Source organism: Halichoeres trimaculatus, unplaced genomic scaffold (assembly GCF_033239565.1).
Source record: "Halichoeres trimaculatus isolate MK-OKI-2021-1 unplaced genomic scaffold, fHalTri1.1 fHalTri1_scaffold_24, whole genome shotgun sequence".
In the NCBI taxonomy this organism is placed as follows: domain Eukaryota; kingdom Metazoa; phylum Chordata; class Actinopteri; order Labriformes; family Labridae; genus Halichoeres; species Halichoeres trimaculatus.
In genome coordinates, this window is record NW_027437202.1 from 2,617,891 (window position 1) to 2,645,332 (window position 27,442).

The following is a 27,442-nucleotide window of genomic DNA, read 5'->3' on the forward strand; positions in this document are numbered from 1 at the left end:
ATATAATCCAGATTTGACATTAAGTTACATAAAGAGTGCTGACAATCTGCATCAACTCCTGCATGTGCCTGCAATAATCCGGCAAAAGCCTGGCAACACAAAGTGCTCTAAAGCGTCACTCATCGGGAGTTACTTAAGGGCATGCTGGGGCTGCTTAATGCAAATATGTGATGTGTTTTTACAGACAAATACAGACTGGTTGGGATGCAAATGTGCCCACAGAGGCAGAGGTTCAATCACTTAGAATAACATCAAAGATACCTGGAGATGACTCTAAAAACAAACATCACTTAAAAGAAATACCAAGCATGCTAACGTTAGCAGTTGACAGACTTTGGGGTTAAAACTCCATTAAAAAAAGGATTAAAAGCTGGATCTCATGTCTTGTTATTTCAATGACCTGTAAAATGATCCAAAAGTTGGAAAGCAAAGACACGCTCCACCAGGGGGCGCTTTCATACTCAGTATTAATGTAAATAAAGCAGATGATTCAGTTTGGCCTCAGGGATAGAAATACATACATTGATAAAGTGCTGCACAGGTTTCTTACAGTGTGCTACCACCATCTAGTGGACAAATGGTGGAGTTGCACCAGTGCACCACAGGGCCCACAATGCACATTAGTGTGCATTGTTTAAATCAAGACACCAAAGTTAAGTTGAGACCTGAGTCCTTAGAGTCGTACTACAAGCAAATCAGACCCCCAAACCCTAATCAACCAGACTTTATTTTAAGTCATGGGTTCAAGTACGACTCTGCTTGTGCAGTGACTGAAAGTCCAATCTAGTTGCTATAATGGTTGACTAAGGACCCACTTGACTGATACAGCTAATCTTGTTACCATAGTGAAGAGTTCTTTCTTAAGTTATCCTATAAGAAGACAGAGCAGCTTACAGCTGTTCAAAACTGATTGAGGTGGAATGCTTTCACAACGTTATTATATCCAAACACTGCCACCCACTGGACAGATAGTGTAATGGTACCCAAAGTTTGTCAATTCCAATATGGCCAATAGATGATTGAATATAATTAATTGGAACCAACAGCACTAGCAGTAAGGCTAGGTGGTCACTGTTAAAGTGAACACTTTTATCAATACAAAGGAGTACACTCGCATTTTCTGGTACGTAAATCATTTAGCAAACAGACTGGTGCTATTGCAACCAGCAACTGAGAACAGTTTTAAAAGTTTCCCTCAAAATGAGAGTATTTTAAAGGTCTGAGCAAAATAGGTATTACAAGATTTGGACCCAAAGTTTCAGGGCTGCAATGTAAAACTTAGCCTCCTTCAGCTGGGACATTGTGTACAAATGGGGTAATGTCACAGAAAGGATGTCAGAACCATTTGTTTCCATGTAAGTCTGCAGTAAATTCAAGACTGGTTTCAGTGGTTAAGAACACTTAGTGCTACCTTTTGTCCAGACTGTCATTCAGCTGTTAAATTTGCTTTTATTTAGGCCAGCTCTGGAGGGCAGAATGTCAGCTGGGACTGTTCACATGTACGCATGCTCAGCACTGAGGCTTTCACGTTGCGCGCAGCCGCAGTTCGCCTCCTCGATCATTCATTATAAAGCCGCTGGTTCCTCTGTCTCTTTCCACCTTCAGCCATTTTGACCATGTTAGGAGCTGTGGGACGCTGCTGCACCGGGGCTCTGCAGGCTCTCAAGCCTGGGGTCCAGCCCCTGAAAGCCCTCGTTGGCTCCCCAGCCGTTCTTTCCCGTAAGTCCTGCATGCTTGGTGTGTTTGACAGCGATCGAACGAGAAATTAGGTTTTTACGCGCCTGTCAGAATGGCTAGCTGTTAGCAACATGCTGGCTGCGCTGCTGCCGGTGGCGTAGCAGGCCATGACACGAAAACATCAAATTTTAAACATTTTGCTGCACTTTGGAAATTTCATAACGTCACAGAGGTGTGTTTACGCTGTTACTGACAGGTTTATCAAAGCAGGAAACAGCGGTGCATTGTTTTTCTTGTGCTAGCAGGAATGACCTTTCTAATGACATGAGGTGGCTGCTCGGTTAGCAGTACAAGTTGCATCTAAGCTATGTCCTGCTAGCAGATTAGGAAGGTTAGACACTCCTCTGCAGCTTACATCAACAAACGCACAATCAAAAATAAAGTTGAACTGTTTAAACTCTAAGATAATGACACACTGTAAGCTTGATTGCCGTTGAATGTCCTGCGATTGTCTTTTATGGTAACATTAGCAACATTAGCGGCGTTAGCTCGGAGTACACTCCCCATTCATCTGTCACTCCATGCGAACATTGTAGTAACGCATTTATAGATTGAATGACGCTTTTATGACACACAACTGCGTTCAGTTTCTCATTGAACTTCATTTAAAATCTCTTGTAGTTGAGATTTTGAGTGATCACGTCGTTAGCATGATATCTGACTCCTGACATTGAGACGTAGCGTAAAGGGACGCACAAGACTCCTTAATCCGGTACATCTGTATACCTTGTGGTGTACTTAAAATGTTTGAAAAAGTATCCCTGGGGTATCAAGGTCATGTCTGAAGCGCTTATGTTTGACATTTTGCAGGCAGAGACTATGTCGCACCTGCCGCTGCAGCCGCCACCGCCACTGGACGCATTGTTGCTGTCATCGGTGCCGTCGTCGACGTCCAGTTCGATGAAGGCCTCCCTCCCATCCTCAACGCCCTGGAGGTGGCTGGCCGTGATTCCAGGCTAGTCCTGGAGGTGGCACAGCATCTTGGTAAGCAATTAAAGCTTCATACATAACAACAACAAGCTCTACTTTTAGTGGGGAATCAGCATATAACAAATGTTTTCATGACGTGTTTAGGGGAGAACACAGTGCGTACCATTGCCATGGATGGTACAGAGGGTCTGGTTCGTGGACAGAAGGTTCTGGACACCGGTGCCCCCATCAGAATCCCAGTGGGTCCGGAGACTCTGGGCAGGATTATGAATGTCATTGGTGAGCCCATTGACGAGAGGGGTCCAATCTCCACCAAGCAGTAAGTAAACTTTGAAGATGATCCCTGTGAACAAAATGACAAAGAAGTAGCATCAATTAACAACAATAGCAGACGAGCTTAACAGTTATCCCCCCAATCTTATCAGGACTGCACCCATCCACGCTGAAGCCCCTGAATTCACCGACATGAGTGTGGAGCAGGAGATTCTGGTCACTGGAATCAAGGTGGTGGACCTGCTGGCCCCCTACGCCAAGGGAGGAAAGATCGGTACGTGTTCTAGCATCATTATCTCTTCCAACAGGCTAATTAAATAATTGCGTTTATTTAATCTTTATGTTTGATTTCGCCCACTCAGGTCTGTTCGGTGGTGCTGGTGTGGGCAAGACTGTGTTGATCATGGAGCTGATCAACAACGTGGCTAAGGCCCATGGTGGTTACTCTGTGTTTGCTGGTGTGGGAGAGCGTACCCGTGAGGGAAATGACTTGTACCACGAGATGATTGAGTCTGGTGTCATCAACCTGAAGGACACCACCTCCAAGGTGAAGACGCTTGTTGCACACATGAATAAAAAAACGAAACATCTTCACCCTTTTGGAAGCGCAAACATGAAACTCTAACTTCTCTTCCCTACTAGGTGGCGCTGGTGTACGGACAGATGAACGAGCCCCCAGGTGCCCGTGCCAGAGTGGCTCTGACTGGACTGACTGTGGCTGAGTACTTCCGTGACCAGGAGGGTCAGGATGTGCTGCTCTTCATCGACAACATCTTCCGTTTCACACAGGCTGGCTCTGAGGTCAGTAACGCCCTCTTTTTATTTTTCTAATAGAACAAAAATGTGAATCAGCAAACTTAATGATTCTTCTGTCTTTATGTGGTCTTCAGGTGTCTGCCCTGCTGGGTCGTATCCCCTCTGCTGTGGGTTACCAGCCCACTCTGGCCACTGACATGGGTACCATGCAGGAGAGAATCACCACCACAAAGAAGGGTTCAATCACATCTGTGCAGGTAAAGACAACACCAGGGATTCAAGCTTTTGCTGAAGAGCGATGATCCTGAATTAAATTAATAACCTGGATCATTTCCTCCACTAGGCCATCTACGTGCCCGCTGATGATTTGACTGACCCTGCTCCCGCCACCACCTTCGCTCACTTGGACGCCACCACTGTGTTGTCTCGTGCTATTGCTGAGCTGGGTATCTACCCCGCCGTGGATCCCCTGGATTCCACCTCCCGTATCATGGACCCCAACATTGTCGGAGCAGAGCACTACGATGTCGCCCGTGGTGTGCAGAAAATCCTCCAGGTTTGTAACCTTAATCCGGCTCCACCTTCTACATAGTGAAATAAAAAGTTTAACCTACAACTCCAGTTCCTTTTCCCTTTGTAGGACTACAAATCCCTGCAGGATATCATTGCCATCCTGGGTATGGATGAGTTGTCTGAGGAGGACAAACTGACCGTGGCCCGTGCCCGTAAGATCCAGCGTTTCCTGTCCCAGCCCTTCCAGGTGGCTGAGGTCTTCACAGGCCATTTGGGCAAGCTGGTGCCCCTCAAAGAGACCATCAAGGGCTTCAAGAGCATCCTGGGAGGTAAGTTATCACATCCACTTTTTCCACACTTCTAAAACTCTCATTGTGCTCACTTCACCTCCTTGTATCTGCTCTTTGTAGGCGAGTACGACCCTCTCCCCGAGCAGGCCTTCTACATGGTGGGCCCCATCGAGGAGGTGGTGCAGAAGGCTGAGAAGCTGGCTGAGGAGCACAGCTAAACAATCTAACTGTTGCGGGGAGAAAACAAGAAAAGGAGGGAGTTCTGTGGTTAGGAGCACTTGGTTTGTAAAACATGTCAAAAATTCAAATGTACCTGTCTCGTCATCTGAAAGAAAGTTCTATTTAATGTTTCCAATGGAAGATGGAATAAAACACTGTCTTTACACAAAAACAGCTTGTCAACTGTATATTTCCTTCATAGGCTTTAAATAGATGTAGAGTCTTGTACTTGATGAGGAATTCATGGATGGCTGTCATCCTCTATTCTGACCACAAGATGGCAGTGCTGAGCCGTGTTGAACTTTATAAACTGTGTTGCAGCTTTGTCACATGCTGAAATAAAACAGTGGACAAACAACTGGATGAGTGTTTGTTTCAAATAATTACACAGAGATAGACATTGGTGACCAAAGCAGAGTTGATCTTAAGTTTTAATATTTGTATGAGACATTTTACTTGTTTTTTTTTGGTCATTTGGACAATTCAGGTACACGGGAGGGTATTGCTACAAAAAAGGAGGCAAAGATGAAGCAGTGGTTTTGGAATGGCAACCCAAACAGTAACTAAAATAAGGCCAAACTTTGAGGGGTAATGATCCCTAAATTGTTTGTTTTGATTTTAAATGGGGACAGGACATACGTAGAACTGTTACGTAACTTGAAACAGAAGTCCAGTTCCCTCAAACCACAGAAATCAAAATCCCTGCTCTATATTCTTTCGTAACTAAGTCTGTATTGACTTTATCTCTAACCTTTCACACCTCCTCAAGGACACTTGGAGTCTGTAGATAAGATTACCTGAAAAAGCCAAGGTCTACCTGCTTGTAGGAAAAGAAGTCGATACAGATTGACAAAGTAGTTCTTTGAACATGTTTTTTAATGTTTGTTACAAAAAAGCGCACAAAAGATTTTGGTTGCTGCATGTAGATAGAAAAATACACTTCACACTCTGGGCTTGGCGATAGGTATGGCCTCTTTGCCCATGATGTAGTCGCTAACACAGGATGGCATGTAAGAGAGCGGCAGCCAGAAGAGCTTAGCATCCCAGCCTGGAGAGTAGCGGGTGCGGGGACGGACGGCGGACACGGCATGCTCCATACAGTTCACCACCTTCATCAGGTCTCCGTCGCTGATCTTGGCGACTTTGTCTGAAATTACGGCTAATGCTGCAAGAAAAGAGGGCATGTTAGCGCTCAAATACAGAGAAATCAAATAACTGATGACGACTAAGGCTTACATTTCTGCAGATACTCAGTTCCATAGTCGTCCTTGACCTCCTGGGGCAGTTTCTCCCACAGAGTTTTCACATTGTTGCTCAAGATGCCAACATCTGTCACATTTGTTTTGAAGAATCCCGGCTCAATGCAGAGGACTCTCACGCCAAATGGTTCCATATTTAACCTGAGTAAAAAACATTGTTTTATCTGTGTTTGTGTGCAAAGTGCAGAATCCTTGACACACAAATAATTAATTTCCTGGGTTAATGTTTTACCTGAGACTGTCGTTGAAAGCCTCCACGCCGTACTTAGAGACGGTGTACGGGCCTCCTGTGACGCTGATGCGGCCAAACACGCTGGCTACATTCACCACCCGCCCTCTGGCCTTCTTGATGAGAGGCAGGACGCTCAGGGTCACCGCGATGACCCCGTTTAGGTTCACATCCAGCATGGATTTGTAGTCGTCGATGGTGAGCCAGTCACAAGGGGCGGAGGGGACGGAGACGCCTGCGTTGTTCACCACAGCCCATAAACCTAGAAGGAATCCAGTCAGTGAATTATCTTAATACTCGACTTGCAAGTTCCCAGCACTAAGTATTCAGCACTCACCACGTTCCCCAACTTTGTCCTTGATCATTGCTGCAACTTTAGCAATGCTTTCCTTCGACCGCACATCCAGGTGGGTCGTGATCAGGTTGCTGGAACACGACTTCTTCAGCTCCTCTTCCCCTTTCTCAGTGTAACAAGAGGCAATGACTCTGAACCCCTGCTTGTCCAGATGGCGGGCCAAGAGGTTACCGAAGCCGCTGTCGCAGCCCGTGATGTAAACATACTTGTTGCCCTTGTCCGGGACCCTGGGTAGCTCCTTAACCCAGCGGTACAGGTAGTAGAAGACCAGCAGCCCCAGGAGGTAGAGAAACATGACTGCAGGAACAGAGAGCGTTCGCTCCACTCAGCATGGAGTTTGAGCCGCACTGAACTTGGTGAGCTGGTGTGAGGCAATGAGCTGTTGTGTAAGGGGGAGATAAACTGATTGAGTCATTCCAGACGTTTGGCCTGGCGTACAAACTAGCAGTTTTTCCCCTCTGATGTATGTTCAGAAGGGGAAACAAAGCTCTGCACTGCTTCACATGCACTCCCTCTGCTGGTTTAACTTCTAACTACACAATATGTCTAGCAGCAAATGAAAGGCAACATTTCTAAATGACTTAATAACTAATTTCAAACCTAATTAGTCAGTTTTGATAGCAAAACAAGCTATGTTTAAACTTCAAGCAAACAAATGAAAGAAGCTAGCTATATCAGGAAAACTGCTGTTATCTTGACATAACACATTGATTCCCTTCTTATCTCTTTAAGTTGACATTTAGCTTCAGTCATATACTCTCTGCACTAAAACAATAAATTCTCTTTAAATTTAAATAATCAAAAACTGTTCTGCAACTAAGGAGCATAAAAACTTCAGAAACATCATGAACACAGAGTATGAACTGGATACTTACCCGTCCAGCAGACGGGAGACACTTCCACCCAGCACTGGTCTCTGTGCTGGTCTCTGTTTTCTTCTGTGCCTCACACACTCAAAGATAAACTCAGACCTCCTCTTTCCAGTGAGTGAAAGCAGCTGTGACCTATTTCCGTTCTCTATACCACTTAAACTTGAGGCAGCTGCCGAAAACAATAAAGCATAAGGACTGCTAATAACAGAGTGGAAATGAGCTCCTTCCTTTATCCTCTAGTTATCTAACTAAGAGTGATAATATTTAATCAGAGGAAGGAACACAGTGGTCTTGTTTCACCCTGGGGACTTGAAGTTTCCTGTTTGGTGGAATACTTTTGTTTAATGGGTGTATGCACAATCCCAAATAAACAAATAATCCATGAAGCTCCAGCCCCTCAAAGTAGAAAAACTGGATTTTTATTTACAGTCAACACAACTGATATTGTTAGGGTATGAACCATGGGTCATGTGGCTTTTCCTTCATTTCACCACAAGATGGCAGCAGCGCTCTTTGGAAATAATAATCCCACAGACCACATCCAGACCAGAAAGACTATGCAGAGATGTATATAACTTGAGTGACAAGGAAACACAATTATTTTTCTTTGTTATTTCAAAGTGCTTCCCTCTGTTTTTTTTTTTTTAACTCAATTAAGAAAAGTTATGTATCCCTGAGGGGCAATTGTTACTGCAACCTATTTGTTTTCCTATGTTTTACATTTCTTGTGTTTTCATATAGCTATCCGATTTATCATATAATTTTAACTTTTTGTATTTTTTTCTATTTTGTATTTCTTTACAGTCAACACAACTGATACTGTCAGAGTATGAACCATGGGTCATGTTGCTTTTCCATTATTCAACCACAAGATGGCAGCAGCGCTCTTTGGTAAAAAATAATCCCACAGACCCCATCCCTTCTCTGGAAGACTATTTCCAACAATCTCAGTGTGACAGATAAGCTTAGAGGCCAGTATTGGACGTTTCAGACCAAATCACTTTGTTACAACTGCATATTTCATTCAGTTTGTGAAAGTATGAACAAAACAGAGGTTAAATTTATATCGAAAACTAAATAGAGATGTACAGAATTTGAGTGACAAGCACACAATTATTTTTGATTTTAAAGTGCTTCCCTCTTTTTTTTTTCTCAATTCCATTAAAAACATTATGTATCCCTGAGGGGCAGTTAAAGGCACCTAGCTGTAAACACTGTAAACAAATCTAGACAAAGATGTGAAACAAACAGGCAGTATTGCACATGAAATTTAAATGTAGTCTACTGTTTATGCTACAGGAAAATAAAAAGTAGAAAACAATTTGCTAAGATAATAAAATACTTAAAATGCTGAAATACTTAATATTCAAATGCTAACTAAATACTTGTAAACCTGAGAACTGGAGACCAACATGATGGGTTAGAAAAAGCATGAGGTAAAGTGCAGTAAGAATTAGTTCCTGCAGGTAGCCAGACATTATCCAAAGCTAACAGTTTATCTCCCACCACAGACAGCTCCACAGAGTCCCCCTCCCCTCAGGTGAAGAGTGTGGGTGTCATCCTCGACAGCTCACTTTCTTTTCACTCTCATATCAATAACATAACCAGGTCTGCATATTTCCATCTACGTAAAATCAATCGACTTCGTCCCTCTCTGACTCCTCACTCTGCTGCTATTCTAGTCCACAGCCTCGTCACCTCCTGTATTGACTATTGCAACTCACTACTTTTGGTGTCCCCAATAAATCCAGCCTGGATCATCCCCAGAATCCCCCCTCCATGACTCTAAAATGTATTATTATCATTATTATTACTAGTAGTAGTAGTAGGAGTAACATGTGCAATTGCATTCAGTCATGAGTAAAGAGGTAGTGAAGGGTGCATTATGAATGTTTTCATATTACATCTTTGCTTTAATACAGTGTTTAGTCTGCATACAGTTTATTTTATTTTGCTTAGTTGTTTCTACAGCTTATTTGTTTTCTTTCATTTTCAATTCCAACTCTTTTTCAATATAGCTATCCAATTTTATATATAATTTTAACTTTTCATAGAGATGACTCAGGGAGAAACATATGAAAATTCCAATAAACTGGTTCCTGTGCGAATGAAATTAAACATTAAATCTATTCTATTTCGTAAACACAGCAGAATGTGCAGATGTGTGTGGAAACATTTTCTCTGCTTCCAACTTGAATTTCCTGACTGCATTTGAAAGCAGCAGTCAATGACCTGCTGTTCATGTCCCCCAATGAGTGGTGGGTTGTTGTCACAAATAATGCTTCTGGCCAAATCGGTCATGTAAAGGCAACACAGATTTAAAATTAAATCAACTTAATGACTTGTTCAAACTACAGACACAGTTTGGTATGTGTGCCCATGTCTGGAGGTTCAATTTCCTTTCTACAGTCGATATTTTCTCAAAGGAAGCTGAATGTCTCTCTGGGTTAATTGAGGTCTGCTGAGTTTTTAATTTTTAAAAAAGTATGAAATTAAAAAATAAGTCTTAAAACTGTTTGCTTCAAGGTGAAATAGCAAGGCAGAAGTCTGCACATATTAGACTGACCAGGAAGCTAAAAGAGGGCAACGACCTCTGGGTCACAATAGATGGCAACACTTTATCCACTCCTCCTTTAGTAAGAAGTTAAACTCTACAGCGTTGAAACATTTCGAATGAGGATCACAGAGAAGCTCCTCCTGAAAGACCTGGAGAGGTTACAAAGATTCTTCTGTGTCCTCTGGAATTAGGGAGGCTTTTAAAGCCGGCACAACAAGCTAACACACGTCTCAAACAATAGAACAAAATTTAGTTACATAACTTTGATTTAAAGCCACCACCTGTCAGATTACTACAGTCACGTTCAGCTCCTCAGCAGCAAGAAACACAGCAGGGCCTCCACAGGCCTAATGTTTGCCCGGCGAGGTCACTGGCCTCCCCAGCAGCATAAACCGACAGGACACTTACCCTGAAACAAAACACTCTGACCCCGAGTGCTAACCACGCCAAATTCTGTTCAATAAGAGCACGTGAAGTTCTCCCAAGGTGCACAGTGTGCTCCAACACCTGAGTGACAAGCTGCAGAAACTACCACTACATGTCGAGACACTGGACATGATTACAAGAGAGCTGCTGTTTGATTCAACTTCACTTTTTTTAAACTGCTGATGGTTCATTTTAATCCGAAATAACAAGAAATTTCTCTCTTGAAAAGAAAACAAGCAGGTAAGTGTCATTTTTGGAGCGTGATAGGCTGTCGACGACTGAAACGTGGTAATCAAAAGATTTCTTTCATGTCTCCTCGAACAAAGGTGTCAGCTATAAATAGAAAAGAGAGAAAAGTAATTATTCTGTTTTTGGACTTCTGAACGTGACCCCCTTTTCTTTGCTTTTCTCCCTAGATGAGCCGAAATGCCGAGCGGGTCTGTGAAACTGCAAAGCATTAAGAAGCTGGGGCAGGAAAACCAGAGCTATGAGTTTTCAGATGAAGGTATGCAGAGTTCTCAACTCTAAATTTAGATAATTAACGAATGCTATCAATAAATTAACATTTATATGTGTCGTTCTTGTGTTGCAGAACCAGCAGGCTCCTACATGTGAGTACAGAACAAGCTTTTCATAGGAAATGAATGTTTTTGCTTGTCATTAAACGTGACAGTCGCCCTCTTCACTTGAAATGTAGTAGCTAGAAAGAGATATGTTATCTCCTGAAGGTCAGTGACTGCAGCCTTGGGTGTTTGTGTGTATGCGTGCAGGCTGAAGCACATTGAGTCTATCTAAAGCTCTCTGCTACATCGAGGAACTCACTTTCCTTCGCTAATGCATGACTCGTAATCCTTTAATGCATGAATTAATGATTCACTCTGGTCACCAGAAAGAAACAATTTAGTCCTTTGGAGTTAATGTGACAAGTTAATGCTTCATTACTCAGTGTGGCCCTGAGAGGTCAGCACACTGCGAAATAAAAGAAGAACAATGTTGCGTAGAAATGTCCAGCCTTTTGAAAATGACAGGAGTGATTAATAAAATGTGTCGTGTCTTCACCTTTCCAGGACGGTGACGACGTCCAAAGAGGATGAAAAGTGAGTTGAAAAGCTGTAGATGCTTTGTAATTCACCTCAAAGGAAAACTAACTTGTTGTCTTCCGCAGAGGAAAGGGAAACGCAGAGCAACCAGCGATAAGAGTTGGCTTCTTTCAGCTGGTAAAAAACTTCCCAAGTCACTTTTTCCTCCTTGATTCTCTACGATGTTTCTGACATTTCCGTTCTTCGTCCAGTTCCGCTTCGCCTCATGCAACGAGGTGTTGATGATGGTGACAGGAAGCGTGTGCGCGGTGCTGCACGGCTCGGCCCAGCCTTTGATGCTGCTGGTGTTCGGCCTGCTCACCGACACCTTCATCGAGTACGACATCGAGCTGAACGAGCTGAGCGATGACAGGAAAGAGTGTGTGAACAACACGATCCAGTGGAAGAGGAACTACACCGAGGTGCTGGAACAGAACCAGACGGGCTGGGGCCTCATGAACAATGCAACGTGGGAGATGTTAACGCCACTGAAGAATCGGACTTGCGGGTATGTGGGTCATGAATAAAGGATGAAATGTGCAGTAAGACGTGATTTAAAGGATTAAATAACTGCATCAATGCTTTCTTTCTTTCAGGATTCTCAACATTGAATACGAAATGACCCTGTTTGCCTTCTATTATGTTGGAATCGGAGCAGCTGTGTTCTTGCTGGGATACTTCCAGGTTGGTTTTAAATTTGGTTTTTGTCTCACAAAGCCTTTCATCTAAATTTGGAGCAGTACGTGTCATCCTTGTGATATCAAACCGAGTCAATTAGCATACGACAATCTGATCCTATCAGCTATGAAATACTCCTGCTGCTGCTGTTCCTCCTGAATGAAAAGGCTTTGTTGAAAAATAGAGCTCTGCATTCAATCCTCAGCTCTAGCCATGTTTTACGAAAAGGTCAGGTAATCTTTTTTCCTCCTAGATCTCCCTGTGGGTGACGGCAGCTGCCAGACAGATCCAGCTAATCAGGAAGTTGTACTTCAGTAAAGTCATGAGGATGGAGATCGGCTGGTTCGACTGCACGTCCGTCGGGGAGCTAAACACTCGCATGTCAGAGTGAGTAGACCACTGCCACCTCGTGTTTGTTTTGATGGTGATTCGTCCATTACAGTTAATTTGTCTGTTCTGCAGTGACATCAACAAGATCAACGACGCCATCGCGGACCAAGTCGCCATTTTCCTGCAACGCTTCACCACATTCGTGTGCGGATTCTGTATCGGGTTTGTCAAAGGATGGAAGTTGACGCTTGTTATTGTCGCAGCAAGTCCATTGATCGGTATCGGAGCTGGTCTCATGGCTCTGGTGAGACTTCCTTGGACTTCCTTGATTCCTACCAGTCGGCTTAAAAAGTAACTTGCACCAAGTTACTAGATCGTCTTCATACCATTTGCACTCCTCTGTCCTTTCTATAGTTCGTTGCAAAGCTGACAGGGATGGAGCTGCAGGCGTACGCCAAAGCCGGAGCTGTAGCCGATGAGGTCCTCACCTCCATCAGGACTGTGGCTGCTTTTGGTGGAGAGTTAAAGGAAGTGCAGAGGTAAATCACCAAATGGAAGCTGGTGCCACTTCACCTCGTTTTTTTTTTTTTTTAACATCTTCCCTTCCTCCTCTGCAGGTACGACAGGAACTTGGTCTCGGCGCAGCGCTGGGGCATCAGGAAGGGTCTGATCATGGGATTCTTCACCGGGTACATGTGGCTGATTATCTTCCTGTGCTACGGTCTGGCCTTCTGGTACGGCTCTGGCTTGGTGGTGGACTCTGGGGAGTACACTCCAGGAACTCTCCTGCAGGTATCGCATCTGAAATACACGCTGACGACACTGGATCCTGCGTACGTTTCTGCTGTTGTTTCATTCTCACCTGTTAATATCAGGTCTTCTTTGGAGTCCTGATCGCTGCGATGAATTTAGGCCAAGCCTCCCCGTGTCTGGAGGCGTTCGCCGCCGGCCGAGGAGCCGCCACCATCATATTTGAGACAATTGATAGAGTGAGGATGCTTTGTGTTCTAATCCTTCACCATTTTGATCCTTTTACAAGACGATACATCTTCACAGCCATTACCTCTCATTGACGCGTCTCATTTTTCAAATGTGTCACTATAAGGAGCCGGAGATCGACTGTTTGTCTGACGCCGGATACAAGCTGGACAGGGTCAAAGGAGATATTGAGTTTCACAACGTGACCTTCTTCTACCCCTCCAGACCTGAAGTCAAGGTACACGTGTGCTGATAATTTATCACCAACATGGCTTTGGTTTAATCTGATTTCAGGGAACGGTTGGAGAAGTTTTATTGTCATCTTTGTGTCTCCAGATCCTGGATCAGCTCAGTGTGGCAGTGAAGTCTGGGGAGACTACGGCGTTTGTGGGGCCAAGCGGAGCTGGAAAGAGTACGGCTGTTCAGCTCATTCAACGCTTCTACGACCCCAAAGAAGGAATGGTACGTCTGATTCATCACATGCTCGTTTTTACAACTTCTGATGTGTGCGTTTGGTTTTTTTGGGCTTGTGATTCTCTCCACCAAAGATAAAGGAATAGGGCTCTTGCACTGTTTTGTGCTAATGAGTGATGTTTTGATTCTTTTATCAGGGTCCCCTCTGACATCAAAGAGTCCCTCCAAGGTTCACTGTAGCTGCCACCTTCTTCCTTTTAAGCTTTTTTCAAGCCGTTTCAAAAATAACCCCCCCTGAGGGTTATACAGGCACATGATAATCTTTTTCATTATTCAGGCAATGGGTCCTAACAGCCTCATTTTTCTCCTTTGCTGGAATTACAGCTCTGTGCACACCTTACCCTCTTTTTCCTCTCAGCTTTTACAAAGGGAAATGGTTTCCTAAGGTTGAACAGCCTTAGCATTTGAAAGCAGCATTGTTGCAAAAAGCACATTATCGCAGCGAGGTGCTGTAAAAGCACCATCTATCAATTCAGCTCTCTGTGCAACCCCATCTCAGGTGACCCTGGACGGTCACGACATCAGAGGGCTCAACATCCAATGGCTGCGCACGCTGATCGGCATCGTGGAACAGGAGCCTGTTCTGTTCGCCACAACCATCGCTGAGAACATACGCTACGGGCGTCCAGGTGTCTCCTTAGACGACATCATCGCTGCTGCGAAGGAGGCAAACGCCTACAACTTTATCATGGACCTGCCACAGGTGATGAGATGTGGGAGTTTCAGAAAACACACATTCAGGTCGAACACACATAAAGACTCATCACTCTGTCTGATTTACATCCGACAGAAATTCGACACCCTGGTTGGAGAAGGTGGAGGTCAGATGAGCGGAGGTCAGAAGCAGCGCATTGCCATCGCTCGAGCGCTTGTCAGAAACCCTCGCATCCTGCTGCTGGACATGGCGACCTCTGCCCTCGACAACGAGAGCGAGGCTGTGGTGCAAGAAGCTCTGGATAAAGTGAGTCTGCCTGCTCCGGGGCACTGAATTAGCGTCTCTTTTCATCCCAGCTTTTCAACATTTATGGTTTAATTGTGTAGCCTGGGGGCCAACCAGCGGAAAGGAAAATCCCCTGAAGCTCTCTTTAGCACAAGAAAGAAGCATTTTGCAGTCGTTTCCTCTTTCACCAAGTCGTTGTGGGTTCACTTTCAGATGAAGTTATTTTCAAGTGTACTCAAAGAAAGGATTAAAAGGATTATGCTCTCATTTTTGTAGCTTTTCGTACAAATGTTGTGGGTTTGATTTTATTACAGGTACGCCTGGGTCGCACCACCATCTCTATCGCTCACAGACTGTCCACCATCAAAAACGCTGACGTGATAGTGGGGTTTGAGCACGGCCGAGCTGTGGAGAGAGGCAAACACAACGAGCTCCTGGAGAGGAAGGGGGTCTACTTCACTCTGGTCACCCTGCAGAGCCAAGGGGACAAGGCTCTGAACGAGAAGGCTCGACAAAGTAAGCCTGAAATCTCGGAGAGAGTGTGTTTCTGTGAAGTGAATTCACTGATTTGCTCTTGGATCTCTTCTATCAGTGGCCAACAAGGAAGAAGCGCCGGAGAAGCTGAGTTTATCCAGAGCAGGCAGCTACCGTGCCAGCTTGAGGTACTAAAACAACCTCCATCACCTCGTGCCCTTCATTGCTTACCTGTAAAATATCCATTTGCTTGGTCCTGGCTGTGCATCCAAATCAGATTATTACCGCAGTGAGTTTCTGGCTTTAAGTGAGCGGTGTCACAGCTAAAACTGGGACCTTCATTTACTTAATTACCCTCCCAACATTTGGAGCATTTAGCCGACACTATCATCTAGAACCACTTACAAATAGAGCAACGGCAGAGGAGGCTCGAGGTCCTCTATCAGCACCACAACAAGCACAGAATAATTAGAGCAAGAAGAACACAGTCAGGAAGGAAGCTGCGATTCATTATTGTGCTTGAGGAGATAAAAGAAAAAGCTTTTATTGTTTGCAGAGCTTCAATTCGCCAGCGGTCCCGATCGCAGCTGTCCAACCTGATCCCAGAATCCTCTGTTCCCATCGCTGGAGAGCTGGGCCCCAGAGCCTACTCTGTGTCACAGGCGGATAAATCAAAGGTGTGCATGTGTTCGCGAGTGTTTGCATCCACTCTCATGAGTGGGTGGTTGGAGCAGGTCAACAGTATTTAGTTTTAAACCCACTCGTTTGAAATTCTGTTTGTTTTTCCTCTTTGAGTCTGCACAGGCAATAGCTTATGTGCATTTTTGTTTTTTAAGGACATCCCAGAGGATGAGGAAGAACCCGTGGAGCCCGCTCCAGTTGCAAGGATCCTGAAGTACAACGTACCTGAGTGGCCTTATATGCTCTTTGGATCCTTTGGGGCGGCCATCAACGGGGGAGTCAACCCTGTCTACTCATTGCTCTTCAGTCAAATCTTGGCGGTAATAACAAACACTTTACATAACTCTGTCCTAAAAATATGCTAATTATAACCTACCTATCTGATAATCCAAGTTTTATTTGCACAATAATGCTGCACTGCTTTCTGTTTTTCCATCACGCTCCCACATGTTTCTCTATGTTTTGTGTGTTTCCATAGACGTTCTCAGTCACAGATCCTGTGGCCCAGAGGAAGGAGATTGATAGCATCTGCCTGTTCTTCGTCATGGTCGGCGTGGTCTCTTTCTTCACTCAGATGCTGCAGGTAGGGTATCAGTCTCCTTTAGTAAGACTGATTGCTTTAGTGCTCCTGCCTTCACCCCCTGCTGGTGTTCAAGGTGAGCAGAAAGTCACAGTAAAACGGCCTTTATTTGGAGAATTTTATCCTTCCATCGGATGCCCTGTACCCTGCAGAGCTGATGTAATATAACAGTTCCGCTAGTTTGTACCCCCTGATGGAAAACACAATTTTCTCATATTACCAAACATTTCATTATGTCCAAGAGCAGTGGTGAGCACAGACTTTTTGAAGGGCAGGGTAAAAAGACAAGAAAAGGTACATACAGCACGGCCTAACCACTGAACAGGTTACAAAGTTCTGTTGTTGTCGAGGGCACATCAGCATATGTTTTTGGGATAAAAAATGGCAGTTTAGTGTGTTTTTCCAACTAGGAGGATGCTTAAGCGCACATTTTGGCTCCCGATAGGCACATCAGCACACGTTTTGGCTCCCTAGAGGGCACTTTAGTGTGCAATTTTGGCTCTCAAGAAGGCATTTTGGCACACGTTTGGGCTCCCAATGGGCACCTTGGTGTAGGTTTGGCTCCCAAGAGGAGATTTTAAGTAAGTTTTGGCTCCCGAGAATGGCCCATTTGGCTCCCAATGGGCACCTTGGCACAAAATTTGGCTCCAAAGAGGTCGCTCTAGCACATGTTTTAACTCCAAAGCTGGCACTTAAGGACATTTTTGTGCTTCCAATGTGCATTGTGGCACAGGTTTTGGCTCCCAAGAGGGCACTCAAGTATCCTTTTTTGCGCTAGCCCCCTGACCCCCTCCTGCACACCACCTGTGCACTGTGATGGGAATTTGTGTTTAATAAAAGGAGACTCTTTGTGTTTGTGTCTCCAGGGTTATGCTTTCTCTAAGTCCGGGGAGCTGCTGACTCGAAGGTTGCGACGACTGGGCTTCCACGCCATGCTGGGCCAGGAGATCGGCTGGTTTGATGATCACAGGAACAGCCCCGGGGCTCTGACCACACGTCTGGCTACGGACGCCTCACAAGTTCAAGGAGTGAGTTACAGCTCTCTTTCACATTTAACTCGATATGACGGTTTTCATAATGCATTCATTTCTTCCTACAAGGCAACAGGCTCGCAGATCGGCATGATCGTCAACTCTCTGACCAACATCGGCGTGGCCGTCATCATGTCCTTCTACTTCAGCTGGAAGCTCACGATGCTCATCCTGTGCTTCCTGCCGTTTATCGCTCTGTCGGGCGGCTTCCAGGCGAAGATGCTGACAGGCTTTGCGAAGGAGGACAAGATAGCCATGGAGGCAGCTGGACGGGTCAGAAAATGTTCTCAATACTTTAAGATCAAGACTTAGAAAAGCTCCTACAGCTGTGACTCAGCTGCTCCTACACTTTGGCGGGTTGGGAACGGAGCTAACAAGGTCAGGCTGGATTCTTTCTGAGGCCTCCTGTGCTTTAAAAGCAGCGATGCTACTGAAGCACACAGTGGATAAAAACCTCCAGCCATAGCAGCAAAGTTAAAAATCAAAGAAAAAGTGTTTAAAAGTCGATTTAGTGTGAACTTCCTTTACGCTATCTTAATTATCCTGATGCAGTAAACCCCACCCATCCAAACAGAGTGGATTAGATGAAAGTTTAATGATCCCTATGGGGGGAGTTGGCTCACTGCAGCTGCATAAAACAGGATATAGATAAGAACAGAGCAAGTGCTTTATCTTTATCTCTGTACTTAAGACAAACAGAGGAAGGAGCAGCTCGTGGTGTCCTTTTTTCTAATGGTGGAGTTTGTTTCTGCAGATTTCTGGTGAGGCGTTGAACAACATCCGCACCATCGCTGGGTTGGGGAAAGAGAGGAACTTCGTGGATATGTACGAGGCCCAGCTGGAGGCGCCTTACAAAGCGGCGTTGAAGAAGGCGAATGTTTACGGCGCCTGCTACGGTTTCGCCCAGTGCGTCGTCTTCCTGACCAACTCTGCCTCCTACAGGTTTGGAGGGTACTTGGTGCGACAGGAGGGGCTCCACTTCAGCTTGGTTTTCAGGTTAGAGAGCCTTCACTTGGATTGGACGGGTTGAAAGCTGAGGCTGTAGAGGTGGGTTAGCTCTTTTGTTTTCTCTTCCAGGGTGATCTCAGCCATCGTCACCAGTGGCACAGCTCTCGGCAGAGCCTCCTCGTACACACCCGATTACGCCAAGGCTAAAATCTCAGCCGCTCGCTTCTTCCAGCTGCTGGACCGTGTGCCTCAGATCAGCGTCTACAGCGATAAAGGAGATAAATGGGTACGAGAGCGTATGTTCAGGGTTATGTGTGGCGTGTTCAGCAGCCTGAGTATAACAAACGAGCTCTGCCTGCGTGCTTCATTCAGAGGGAATCAAGAAGAAGAGTTTGATTCTGTATTCCTTTATTGGTTTGCTCATTAAATTTGGATCAGTAGTGACAGAAGTGTGAAGACTGTCGCTCCTTTAATCACAAAAACGCAGATGCTAACCTTTCTTCTTTTCCTCCTTCTGCTGTGTTTTCAGACAAACTTCCAGGGGAACATCGACTTCATCGACTGTAACTTCACCTACCCCACCAGGCCAGACATCCAGGTCCTGAATGGGCTCACCGTGTCAGTGAAGCCTGGGCAGACGCTGGCCTTCGTGGGCAGCAGCGGCTGCGGAAAGAGCACCAGCGTGCAGCTGCTGGAGAGGTTTTACGATCCCGACCAAGGCAAAGTGGTGAGGAAGATGTAGATTACACTTATGGATGTATGTGACAACTTCTTTCTGCACGCTTCAGCGAATATACCTGCAAACGAGGCACCTGTCTGTACAAACAGCGAGCATTACACCGTAACTGCAGACGCTGACCTTTATCCAAATGTCAGATATCTCATTCTCTGCTTTGTACCTACACTCTTAAAGCCAGGCTCTCCTCAGAGTGTCACTGTGCAGAGTAAAATCTGTAATTCGTCAAAGTCACTGAATAATTGCTGGGACACTCTGTGCACTCGGTGATTGAAGTATTTCTGACTCTTACATCACGTTGCTTCATTTATCAATCAGACATTTATGCTGACTTTGTGCTTTATCTTAAAGACAGGCCACTCTGTCCAGGATGGACTTTGTCTTTGTGCCAAAAAAGGAGCTCTGCCAACTTTCAAACGGCCTAATTGAGTTGGAAGTGGTTTGGAAGCGCGTGGTCCTGATTCCCTGTCTGAGATTTAAAAAGGACAGAATCACCTCTGCGTAGTCGGGGGGGGATATTACAGCAGTGATGGCGCTATGATAGCTCGTTAAGTGGATTGTGTTTCAAGCCTTTTGATTGTGACGTCCGACTGTTTCCTGCAGATGATCGACGGCCATGACACCACGCGCGTCAACGTGCCCTTCCTGCGCTCCAAGATCGGCATCGTGTCCCAGGAGCCTATCTTGTTCGACTGCAGCATCGCTGAGAACATCAAGTATGGCGACAACATGCGGGAAATCAGTATGAATGAGGTCATCGCTGCCGCCAAGAAAGCCCAGCTCCACAGCTTTGTGATGTCACTACCTGAGGTACAGTGGGGTGCTGTGCGTGGAGAGGAGGTTTAGAAAAGCATGTATGAAGGCAAGCTGGTGACACACACTCACACACCGATTTGATGAAGGACAGGTGGGCGGTTGTGTGTGAATGACAAAAAGCAGAGTGGAGCTTCTCATGTGTGTGTTTTTCTCCACTAGGTGTCCTCAGTGAGTCAACTATGATCAGGTAGAGGACAGGTCTGTTTCAGGCTTTGTTCAGAGACATTTATCAATAACACAGGCAGCTTCAAATGATTCTGACCAGACAAAAAACAGCTCGTTAAATTAACTCTTAGCTGATTTATGTCATAAGAAGGCATCAAAAACACTTCCTGTCAGCTTCAAATGCACTGGTTGAGCTATGTTCCTGCTTGATTTTCATTGCATTCAGCAATGTGCAGTTTTTATGCAGATGTGTAGCTCTTTCAAGCATCACTTCTACCCCACCCTGTCAGCTACTCTTATAATAAATTAGCCAATATAGGTAATGATAGTCATAGTGTGCAGATGAATGCGCTAACCCAGGGGTGGGGAAACGTTTTGATTCGAGGGCCACAATATTGAGTATTAACATTTGACAAAGGGGCCAGACCAGGAGCAGATGGATGGAGTGCTTTGGTAGCTATCAGGGTATCATTTGTTTATATCCATTTTAGAATCCAAAATCGGAAAACGGACAACGACTTGTTATTCAATTTTTGTTTTCAAATCAAAAATCAGAAAACGTAACGTAACGGTCTATTTTTCGCTGTTTTGATTTTGTTTTGAGATTAAAATTAGAATATGAGAGAATGGAATTACAATGAGATTTTTAATCTGTGTATGGTTCATTCTTTCGTTGTTCTGTTTCAAAACAAAATCTAAAAACCGAGAAAACTGACTTGTTTTTTTGTTTTTCTGTTTTAAAACCAAAACGGAATTACAGAAAAACACGTTTTTTTCTGTCCTGGTTTTAAAAATGAAAAAACAAAAAATAATAAAAGATTGTGTCAAAATTGTTTGTGATATTTTGATATTACATGTGAACTCTCTATATAGAAAACATCAGAATTGCAGGGAAAATAAAAAATTAAAAAGATTTATTCATTTAATTTTTTTAAGTTCGGCGGCCGGATTAAAACGTTTAACGGGCCACATGTGGCCCCCGGGCCGTAGTTTGCCCATGCCTGGGCTAACAAAACCGTTTGAGACTGGGTGACCTTTTCTTTTCCTCCTCTCCGACAAAAACTGGAGCATTCCAAAGTTTTAAAGCTGTTTTGAACTTTCTTTGACCACAGGATGTGTCTAAAGGGATAAAGAAAGGTGAAAAGTCCAGTGACGAGTGATGAAAGCTTACATTAATAAAGAGGAAGAGTCTCAGGGAGACAGAGATGAATGTGTCCTCTTGACATTTTGCTTCTGTTGCTTATTGTTTTCATAAAGGACACTTCCCAAAAAGAACTAGACGTGAAATGAGTGGAGTTCTCACCTGCTTTCTTTCCTCTGCCTCAGAAATACGACACTAATGTAGGCGCCCAGGGCTCTCAGCTGTCTCGTGGTCAGAAGCAGCGCATCGCCATCGCCCGCGCCATCATTCGTGACCCCAAGATCCTCCTCCTGGATGAAGCCACCTCAGCTCTGGACACAGAAAGCGAGAAGGTACGCCTCATTAAAATCTGATCAGCATCTTCATCAACAGCTACACCCTAACCATCATCATCATCACCATCATCATCAGCAACACAGCTGGTTGATATTCTGCAGGCACAGGGAGTGAGCGGAGCAGGCAGTTAATTATTATTATCATTAACATCATTATCATTCATCATGTCTATTATTATCAGCAGAGCTCACAGTTCAGAGCGGTGCTCCAGTCGAGCCCCTTTACGCTGAATCGGGTGTGTACGCTCAGATGTGTGAGCCACGCTGAGGAGCGGAGAGGCCTCCGCCGCGCTCATCCACTGGAGCGTTCTAATGATAGTAATCAACCCGTGATTGTCAAATTGCTATAATTGTGCGGCTCGTGTGGGAGAGCTGATGAAGCCTCCCGCCTGTGTGTGTTTGTGAGAGTGTGTGTGGCTTACAGCGCCACTTTATGTGTGTTTGTGTTTACAGACGGTGCAAGAAGCCTTGGATAAAGCCAGAGAAGGCCGGACCTGCATCGTCATCGCCCACCGCCTCTCCACCATCCAGAACTCTGACATCATCGCTGTGATGTCGCGAGGATACCTGATGGAGAAGGGGACGCACGACCAGCTGATGGCGCTGAAGGGGGCGTACTACAAGCTGGTTACAACGGGAGCACCAATCAGCTAACTGCTTCAGAAGTTAGCGCAGTATTTATTTTTGTGTTGTCGTCCTGTCACAATGAAGGATGTTTATGAATCAGGTCAACTTGTTAATCAGATGTATCCTCGATCCTGACTGCTGATTTTGTATGGATGTTTTTTTTATCTGTCTGAAATTTTAATAACACTTTCAAACTGTCTTCTTCCTTTTTTTGATGTTTTCATTTATGAAAAGTCTTTTCTTTCCCAGTCATCCATATCCCTCCCTCCCTTCTGGCTGTTCAGGGTCTCCATAGATACACAGCTAAATGAGAGAAAATAGCTCCTGCTTTCAAGAGAATTACCACGTAATAAGAAAATAACTTAATGGAAAACAAGGGCACAGAAAATGGTCACTGTGATGGATTACATATGTCAGGATCGGCAGCGAGTGCAAATGAAAACAAATCATATCGCTCCTGCTTGAAACTACAGGTAAAAATGAGCTTAGGGAGGATAAATAGGCTGAAATATGCAAATTCACAGGTATATAAGTGTAAATGTGGGATTTATTTTTCAAGCTGTCAGTCAGCTTTTTGAATGCAGAGATGCTAAGCTTGTAATAACACTGAAATGTGCTGTCAGTCATGCTCAGTACAAGCACAGTAAAGCACAACAGCGTTAGGACCTGCTGCTCTGGCTCAGGCACATGTTGGGATAATGCACACAGAGCTGGCTGCTGTGTGAAGATAATGCTGGATGGCAGCATTTCAGGGCTAAGCTGTTTATAGCGCTGAGCTCCTATAGGCCTCTTTCTTTTCACTGTTTTCACACACACATACACACACGCTAAAGCGAGGAGCAGCTTGATAGCATAACACGGCTACTTAGATACTCTGTGATTGAATTCCAAACAGCAGCAGCTACCTGATTCTTCTTCTCTGGACGTCAGATGTCAGAGACACTCAATCACTTTGTGCTAATATGTGATCACACCACGCTGACCTCTGGGAAATTGAGTCTTTAATCACGACATCTCCACGCTCACGCTCCCGGTGTACGAATTAGCATTCGTCAGATGCGATCTCATCTTGGCGGCGGGCTCTCCTGCCAATTCGTTCTGTGAAGAGGACACTGTTTGACATTGTGCCACGTGATGTCAACGCAGTTGTGATTGATGGGGAGAGGCGCCGGAGGCTGACTGATGCGTCCCTGCTGGGTGTGAGAGTGATAAGATCGTGTGTGATCACAGTACGTTGAGAGCATCTATCAAAAATGTAGCTGTGTGATAACTGTAAATAAGACGTTCCTCTTAGCTCGACTCAAAAATGTTATCACAAAAATGTCTTTAAACTTATCTGATGCTGGGTTAAAGTTTGGGGACGTTAGCTCCAAAATTAATCAAAGAGTTCGGCATTTCACGACTAAAAAACAAAGATATTTGGCTAATTATTGCTAACGGCTAAAATACACAAGACGAGACTCCAGTCCGTCTCCAATCTGGAACCAGATCAGAGAGGTTTTGATTGAAGTAAATGTGTCAACTTAAACTGGATCTGTTCCGCAGTAAATCTCAGGTTGCATGGCTAGTCCGGCAGGTTGCAGCTGCATCCCTGATACGGCAGGTTGCAGCAGATACACAACTATTCTATTTTTGCCAGATGCTGAAACTTTGGCATGTCACAGTGTCAACTTACACTGGATCTGTTCCGTGGTATATCTCCGGTTCGGTGGCTAGTCCGGCTGGTTGCAGCTGCGTCCCTGCTCCGGCAGGTTGCAGCAGATACGCAGCTATTCTATTTTTGCCAGATGCTAAAACTTTGACATGTCACGGTGTCAACTTGCACTGGATCTGTTCCGTGGTAAATCTCCGGTTTGGTGGCTAGTCCGGCTGGTTGCAGCTGCATCCCTGCTCCGGCAGGTTGCAGCAGATAAGCAGCTATTCTATTTTTGCTAGATGCTAAAACTTTGACATGTCAAGGTGGCTTTTAAAACAAAACAAATCGTGTCAAAACCAGATCGTATTTAGCTTGACGGACATAATGAGCAGAGCCAGACCAGGAGTCAACAGGTTTGAGTTTTTACAGCAGTTTTTACACAAACAAAGCAGAACTGCTGGTGTATTTGAGTCTATTTACACTCAAATAAGCATCTAGTTGTAGAAAATTTCTTGACTCCAAAATATTATCAGAAAAGTGTTTCTAAACCTTTCTGGTGAAGCTAGCTTTGAAAACAGTCAACAAGTTTCAGGTTAAATGACAGAAAAAGGAATCTAATCGGCTATTGATTCGAACACAGATAGGTTGGTGCCATAAAGAAGCTACGCCCACACTGTACCAAAACAGCAAAATCTGTATAAACTGAAAAAAACATACTTAGATGCTTCCTGACGCTCTAACCCACAAGATATACTCTGTAAATTCATGTTAGCATATTTAGCATCCACATGTACACCCCTCATAATTACATCTACCCTTAATTTCCCACAAGGATCATTTGTTTTGCAGCCTCTTCTGTTCTTCACTCAACAACTGCACTCAGGACAGCGCGTCTCTGAAGGATTTAAAGCGCTGACAGTCAAGAAGCCATTACAGCTCACTGAGGGGACGGTCGGCAAATTGGTTGGCTCGCAGGAGCTGTAAATAAGATGGAGGAGACTCTTGTTTTTCGCCTTGTCAATAGCTGGCCTCGGGGCGGTGTTGTCTTGAGTCAGAATTATAAAGCAGTAGAGACTCTGGAGAAGGAGGAAGATGAAATTGAAATGAGTCTTGGCTTCAGGTCAGAGGGGGGAGAATAAAGAGGAAGTTCCACGTTTGATGTACGGTAGAAGCTTGGGGTTGTGTTCCAGCTTTGAGTGACTTCAAGTTTGTGTTCCTTCTGAAGCTCAGTCGCACTTAACGGGTTTATTCAGGAAGGTTCTTGGAGTAAAATATGAGGGCTTGACTCTAAAAATACATATAATATGAGTATGATACAAAGAAACTGCTGAGGTCTTTGCTTCTGTCAGACTCAAACACAGGACTCTCCCATCAAAGTGAAATTACAGCAGTCATTGTAAAATAAATCCAGACTTGAAGATGTATCATTAACCCAGAGGGAAGAGGGAAAAGAGCCATGCTACAACACGAGGCTAATTTCATCCTTACTGATGATGGTCATTACCGTTAAGGCTTTACATTATCATAATCATTATTACAGCGCCAATAACACTGAAAAACTGTGACCACAGGGGCAGCACGGGGCGCAGAGAGGAGGGGTATAATTATTCTCAATCAGTGATTTTCAACAGGATGATAGTAAAAACTAGAGTGGGGGGTGTTGATTGCTGATTCCTAACACTAACAGGCCCAGGCCTATTTAAAACCCCTCATGACATCATAATCTGTGTAGTTTCCATGGTGACAGGTGAGGTGCTAAACTCAAATGATGTACATCAGTCCTATTAACAACCTCTATTTAGAACCCTAACCCCTTATGACATCATCATATGTGTAGTTTCCATGGAGAGGGATCATCTCCATTCATTCTAATGGGCCAAAAAATGTTGTAAAATGCTGAAAATCTTTAAAAGTAAAAGAGTTAGAAATGTGAAAAGTGCACATACACTTCTCCTGAGCATGCTCAACATTTTAAAACCGTAACAGTGAAAGTCTGAGATAATTTGTTGGAGGAGCGAGCCAAAAAATGCAAGGAAGAACAAGAAGTTTACAGGATTCTCTAAAGTCTGCTCTTTTCTAGGAGGAAAGAGCAGACTTGAGAGAATCTAAGCACCTCTTTACCAAAGATGAACACATGAGTCCTTTCATTTGTACTCTAATTCAAAGATGAGATCTTGAATCCACTCTGCTGCGCCAAGGTTACCTCTCAGATGTTCCGCATTGTGAGGGAAGGAGACCATCGAGTATTCAGCACGTGGCACGAAACATTGCCTCTGAATGACATTACGCCTCTATTAAACACAGAACTCAATTTCCTCTTTATCTCGCCTGTTACGTTTTCCCGAAACGGTGAATCCGCCTGATAAAAATCACAATTATAAAAAGCAGGACATAAATTATAAATCATAACTCGGGAGTATTGTTACGTTCAGAGCGCGGGGGCTGGCCTCGGGTAAGCCTATCTATTACTGAGGCATTCAAGTGGTAATTAGAGTTTCTGCAGGCAAGTTGTGGAGGCTTTTTAGGAGGCAGTGTAAGCAGCTCTGCTTTCAGTAAACTAAGACCTTCATTACCCAGAATTCAGAGTTTTTAAATTGCAGGATTGTGTGATTCTTTAAATCTATGTTATTGCTTCACATAATGGGTTTTCTGGTGCTTTTTTTCCTTTCTAGGGCAAAGAAGTGAACCGTGCTGATACGCCGTGCTGCATTTATGAATAAATCTGCTCCACCGGCGTGAATCACTCGCAGTTGTTTGTGTAAATCATCCGAACATCAAACCCTGCATGAGAGACGTGAAGTCTGTAAACATGCAGGCCAATCTGGGTCCACATCACATCTGATACACATCTCTCTGACCTTGGTAATTCATTAAAAAAAAGCAGCAGCCTGAGTCAAAGGGATGCTCCAAAGAGCTGGGTTACGAGCTCTTCGGAGCCCTGCTCTGCTGACCCCAGCCGTAAGAAGACGTCCCCACAGGGGAGAATAAAACAGTATGCTTTGTTGATGCAGCTGCTGCAACCAGGGAACCAACCTCACGTGGTTTGCTCCTCCTCCTGAGAAACCTCCCCCTGAAACAACCAAACGACATCAACAAGCAGCTGTATGAGCAGCACCACTCTGAGCGAGGATCCTCCATCAGATACAGTCTCTGAACAGAGCCATTAGCAGGATTAGCAAACGGCTTTTTCCGGTAAACGAGGCGATGATTGACCTTGCCGTGATACTCTGCTGAACAACCTGCGAGCTCGGCTGCTGCTCAACCAGCTCGCTGAGTTTTTTGGCGTGCGACGAGGCTTTGAAATCCAGCTAAGTGAGCTGTGAAAAAAACACAAGTGACTTAACGGTGTGACAAAACACAGACATCAGGCTGCTACC

General features: G+C 44.6%; 3 protein-coding genes across 3 annotated transcripts; 2 read left to right on the forward strand and 1 right to left on the reverse strand.

The window, feature by feature from the left end:
* Positions 1-1,560: 1,560 nt before the first annotated feature.
* Positions 1,561-5,081, forward strand: atp5f1b (ATP synthase F1 subunit beta). Its single transcript, XM_074664951.1, has 10 exons — positions 1,561-1,719; positions 2,548-2,721; positions 2,812-2,986; positions 3,093-3,214; positions 3,303-3,487; positions 3,583-3,741; positions 3,831-3,953; positions 4,040-4,252; positions 4,337-4,538; positions 4,620-5,081. The coding sequence occupies exons 1-10, from the start codon at positions 1,617-1,619 to the stop codon at positions 4,715-4,717; spliced, it is 1,554 nt and encodes a 517-aa protein (XP_074521052.1). The 5' UTR covers positions 1,561-1,616; the 3' UTR covers positions 4,718-5,081.
* Positions 5,082-5,549: 468 nt separating this feature from the next.
* LOC141786054 (retinol dehydrogenase 7-like) lies at positions 5,550-7,528 on the reverse strand. Its single transcript, XM_074664755.1, has 5 exons — positions 7,437-7,528; positions 6,544-6,940; positions 6,210-6,468; positions 5,955-6,118; positions 5,550-5,883 (listed from the first exon to the last, which is right to left on the reverse strand). Exons 2-5 carry the CDS (start codon positions 6,854-6,856, stop codon positions 5,660-5,662), a joined length of 960 nt encoding a protein of 319 aa, XP_074520856.1. The 5' UTR covers positions 6,857-6,940; positions 7,437-7,528; the 3' UTR covers positions 5,550-5,659.
* Positions 7,529-10,842: 3,314 nt separating this feature from the next.
* Positions 10,843-22,456, forward strand: abcb11b (ATP-binding cassette, sub-family B (MDR/TAP), member 11b). The gene is made up of 28 exons (XM_074664530.1): positions 10,843-10,921; positions 11,009-11,027; positions 11,484-11,513; positions 11,582-11,633; positions 11,708-12,003; positions 12,092-12,179; positions 12,427-12,560; positions 12,636-12,807; positions 12,918-13,042; positions 13,121-13,295; positions 13,379-13,492; positions 13,609-13,719; positions 13,818-13,943; positions 14,455-14,658; positions 14,746-14,916; positions 15,210-15,411; positions 15,488-15,557; positions 15,926-16,046; positions 16,206-16,370; positions 16,529-16,633; positions 17,497-17,658; positions 17,731-17,934; positions 18,416-18,657; positions 18,739-18,895; positions 19,139-19,336; positions 19,949-20,155; positions 21,653-21,799; positions 22,256-22,456. Exons 1-28 carry the CDS (start codon positions 10,843-10,845, stop codon positions 22,454-22,456), a joined length of 4,077 nt encoding a protein of 1,358 aa, XP_074520631.1.
* The last annotated feature ends 4,986 nt before the right edge of the window (positions 22,457-27,442 follow it).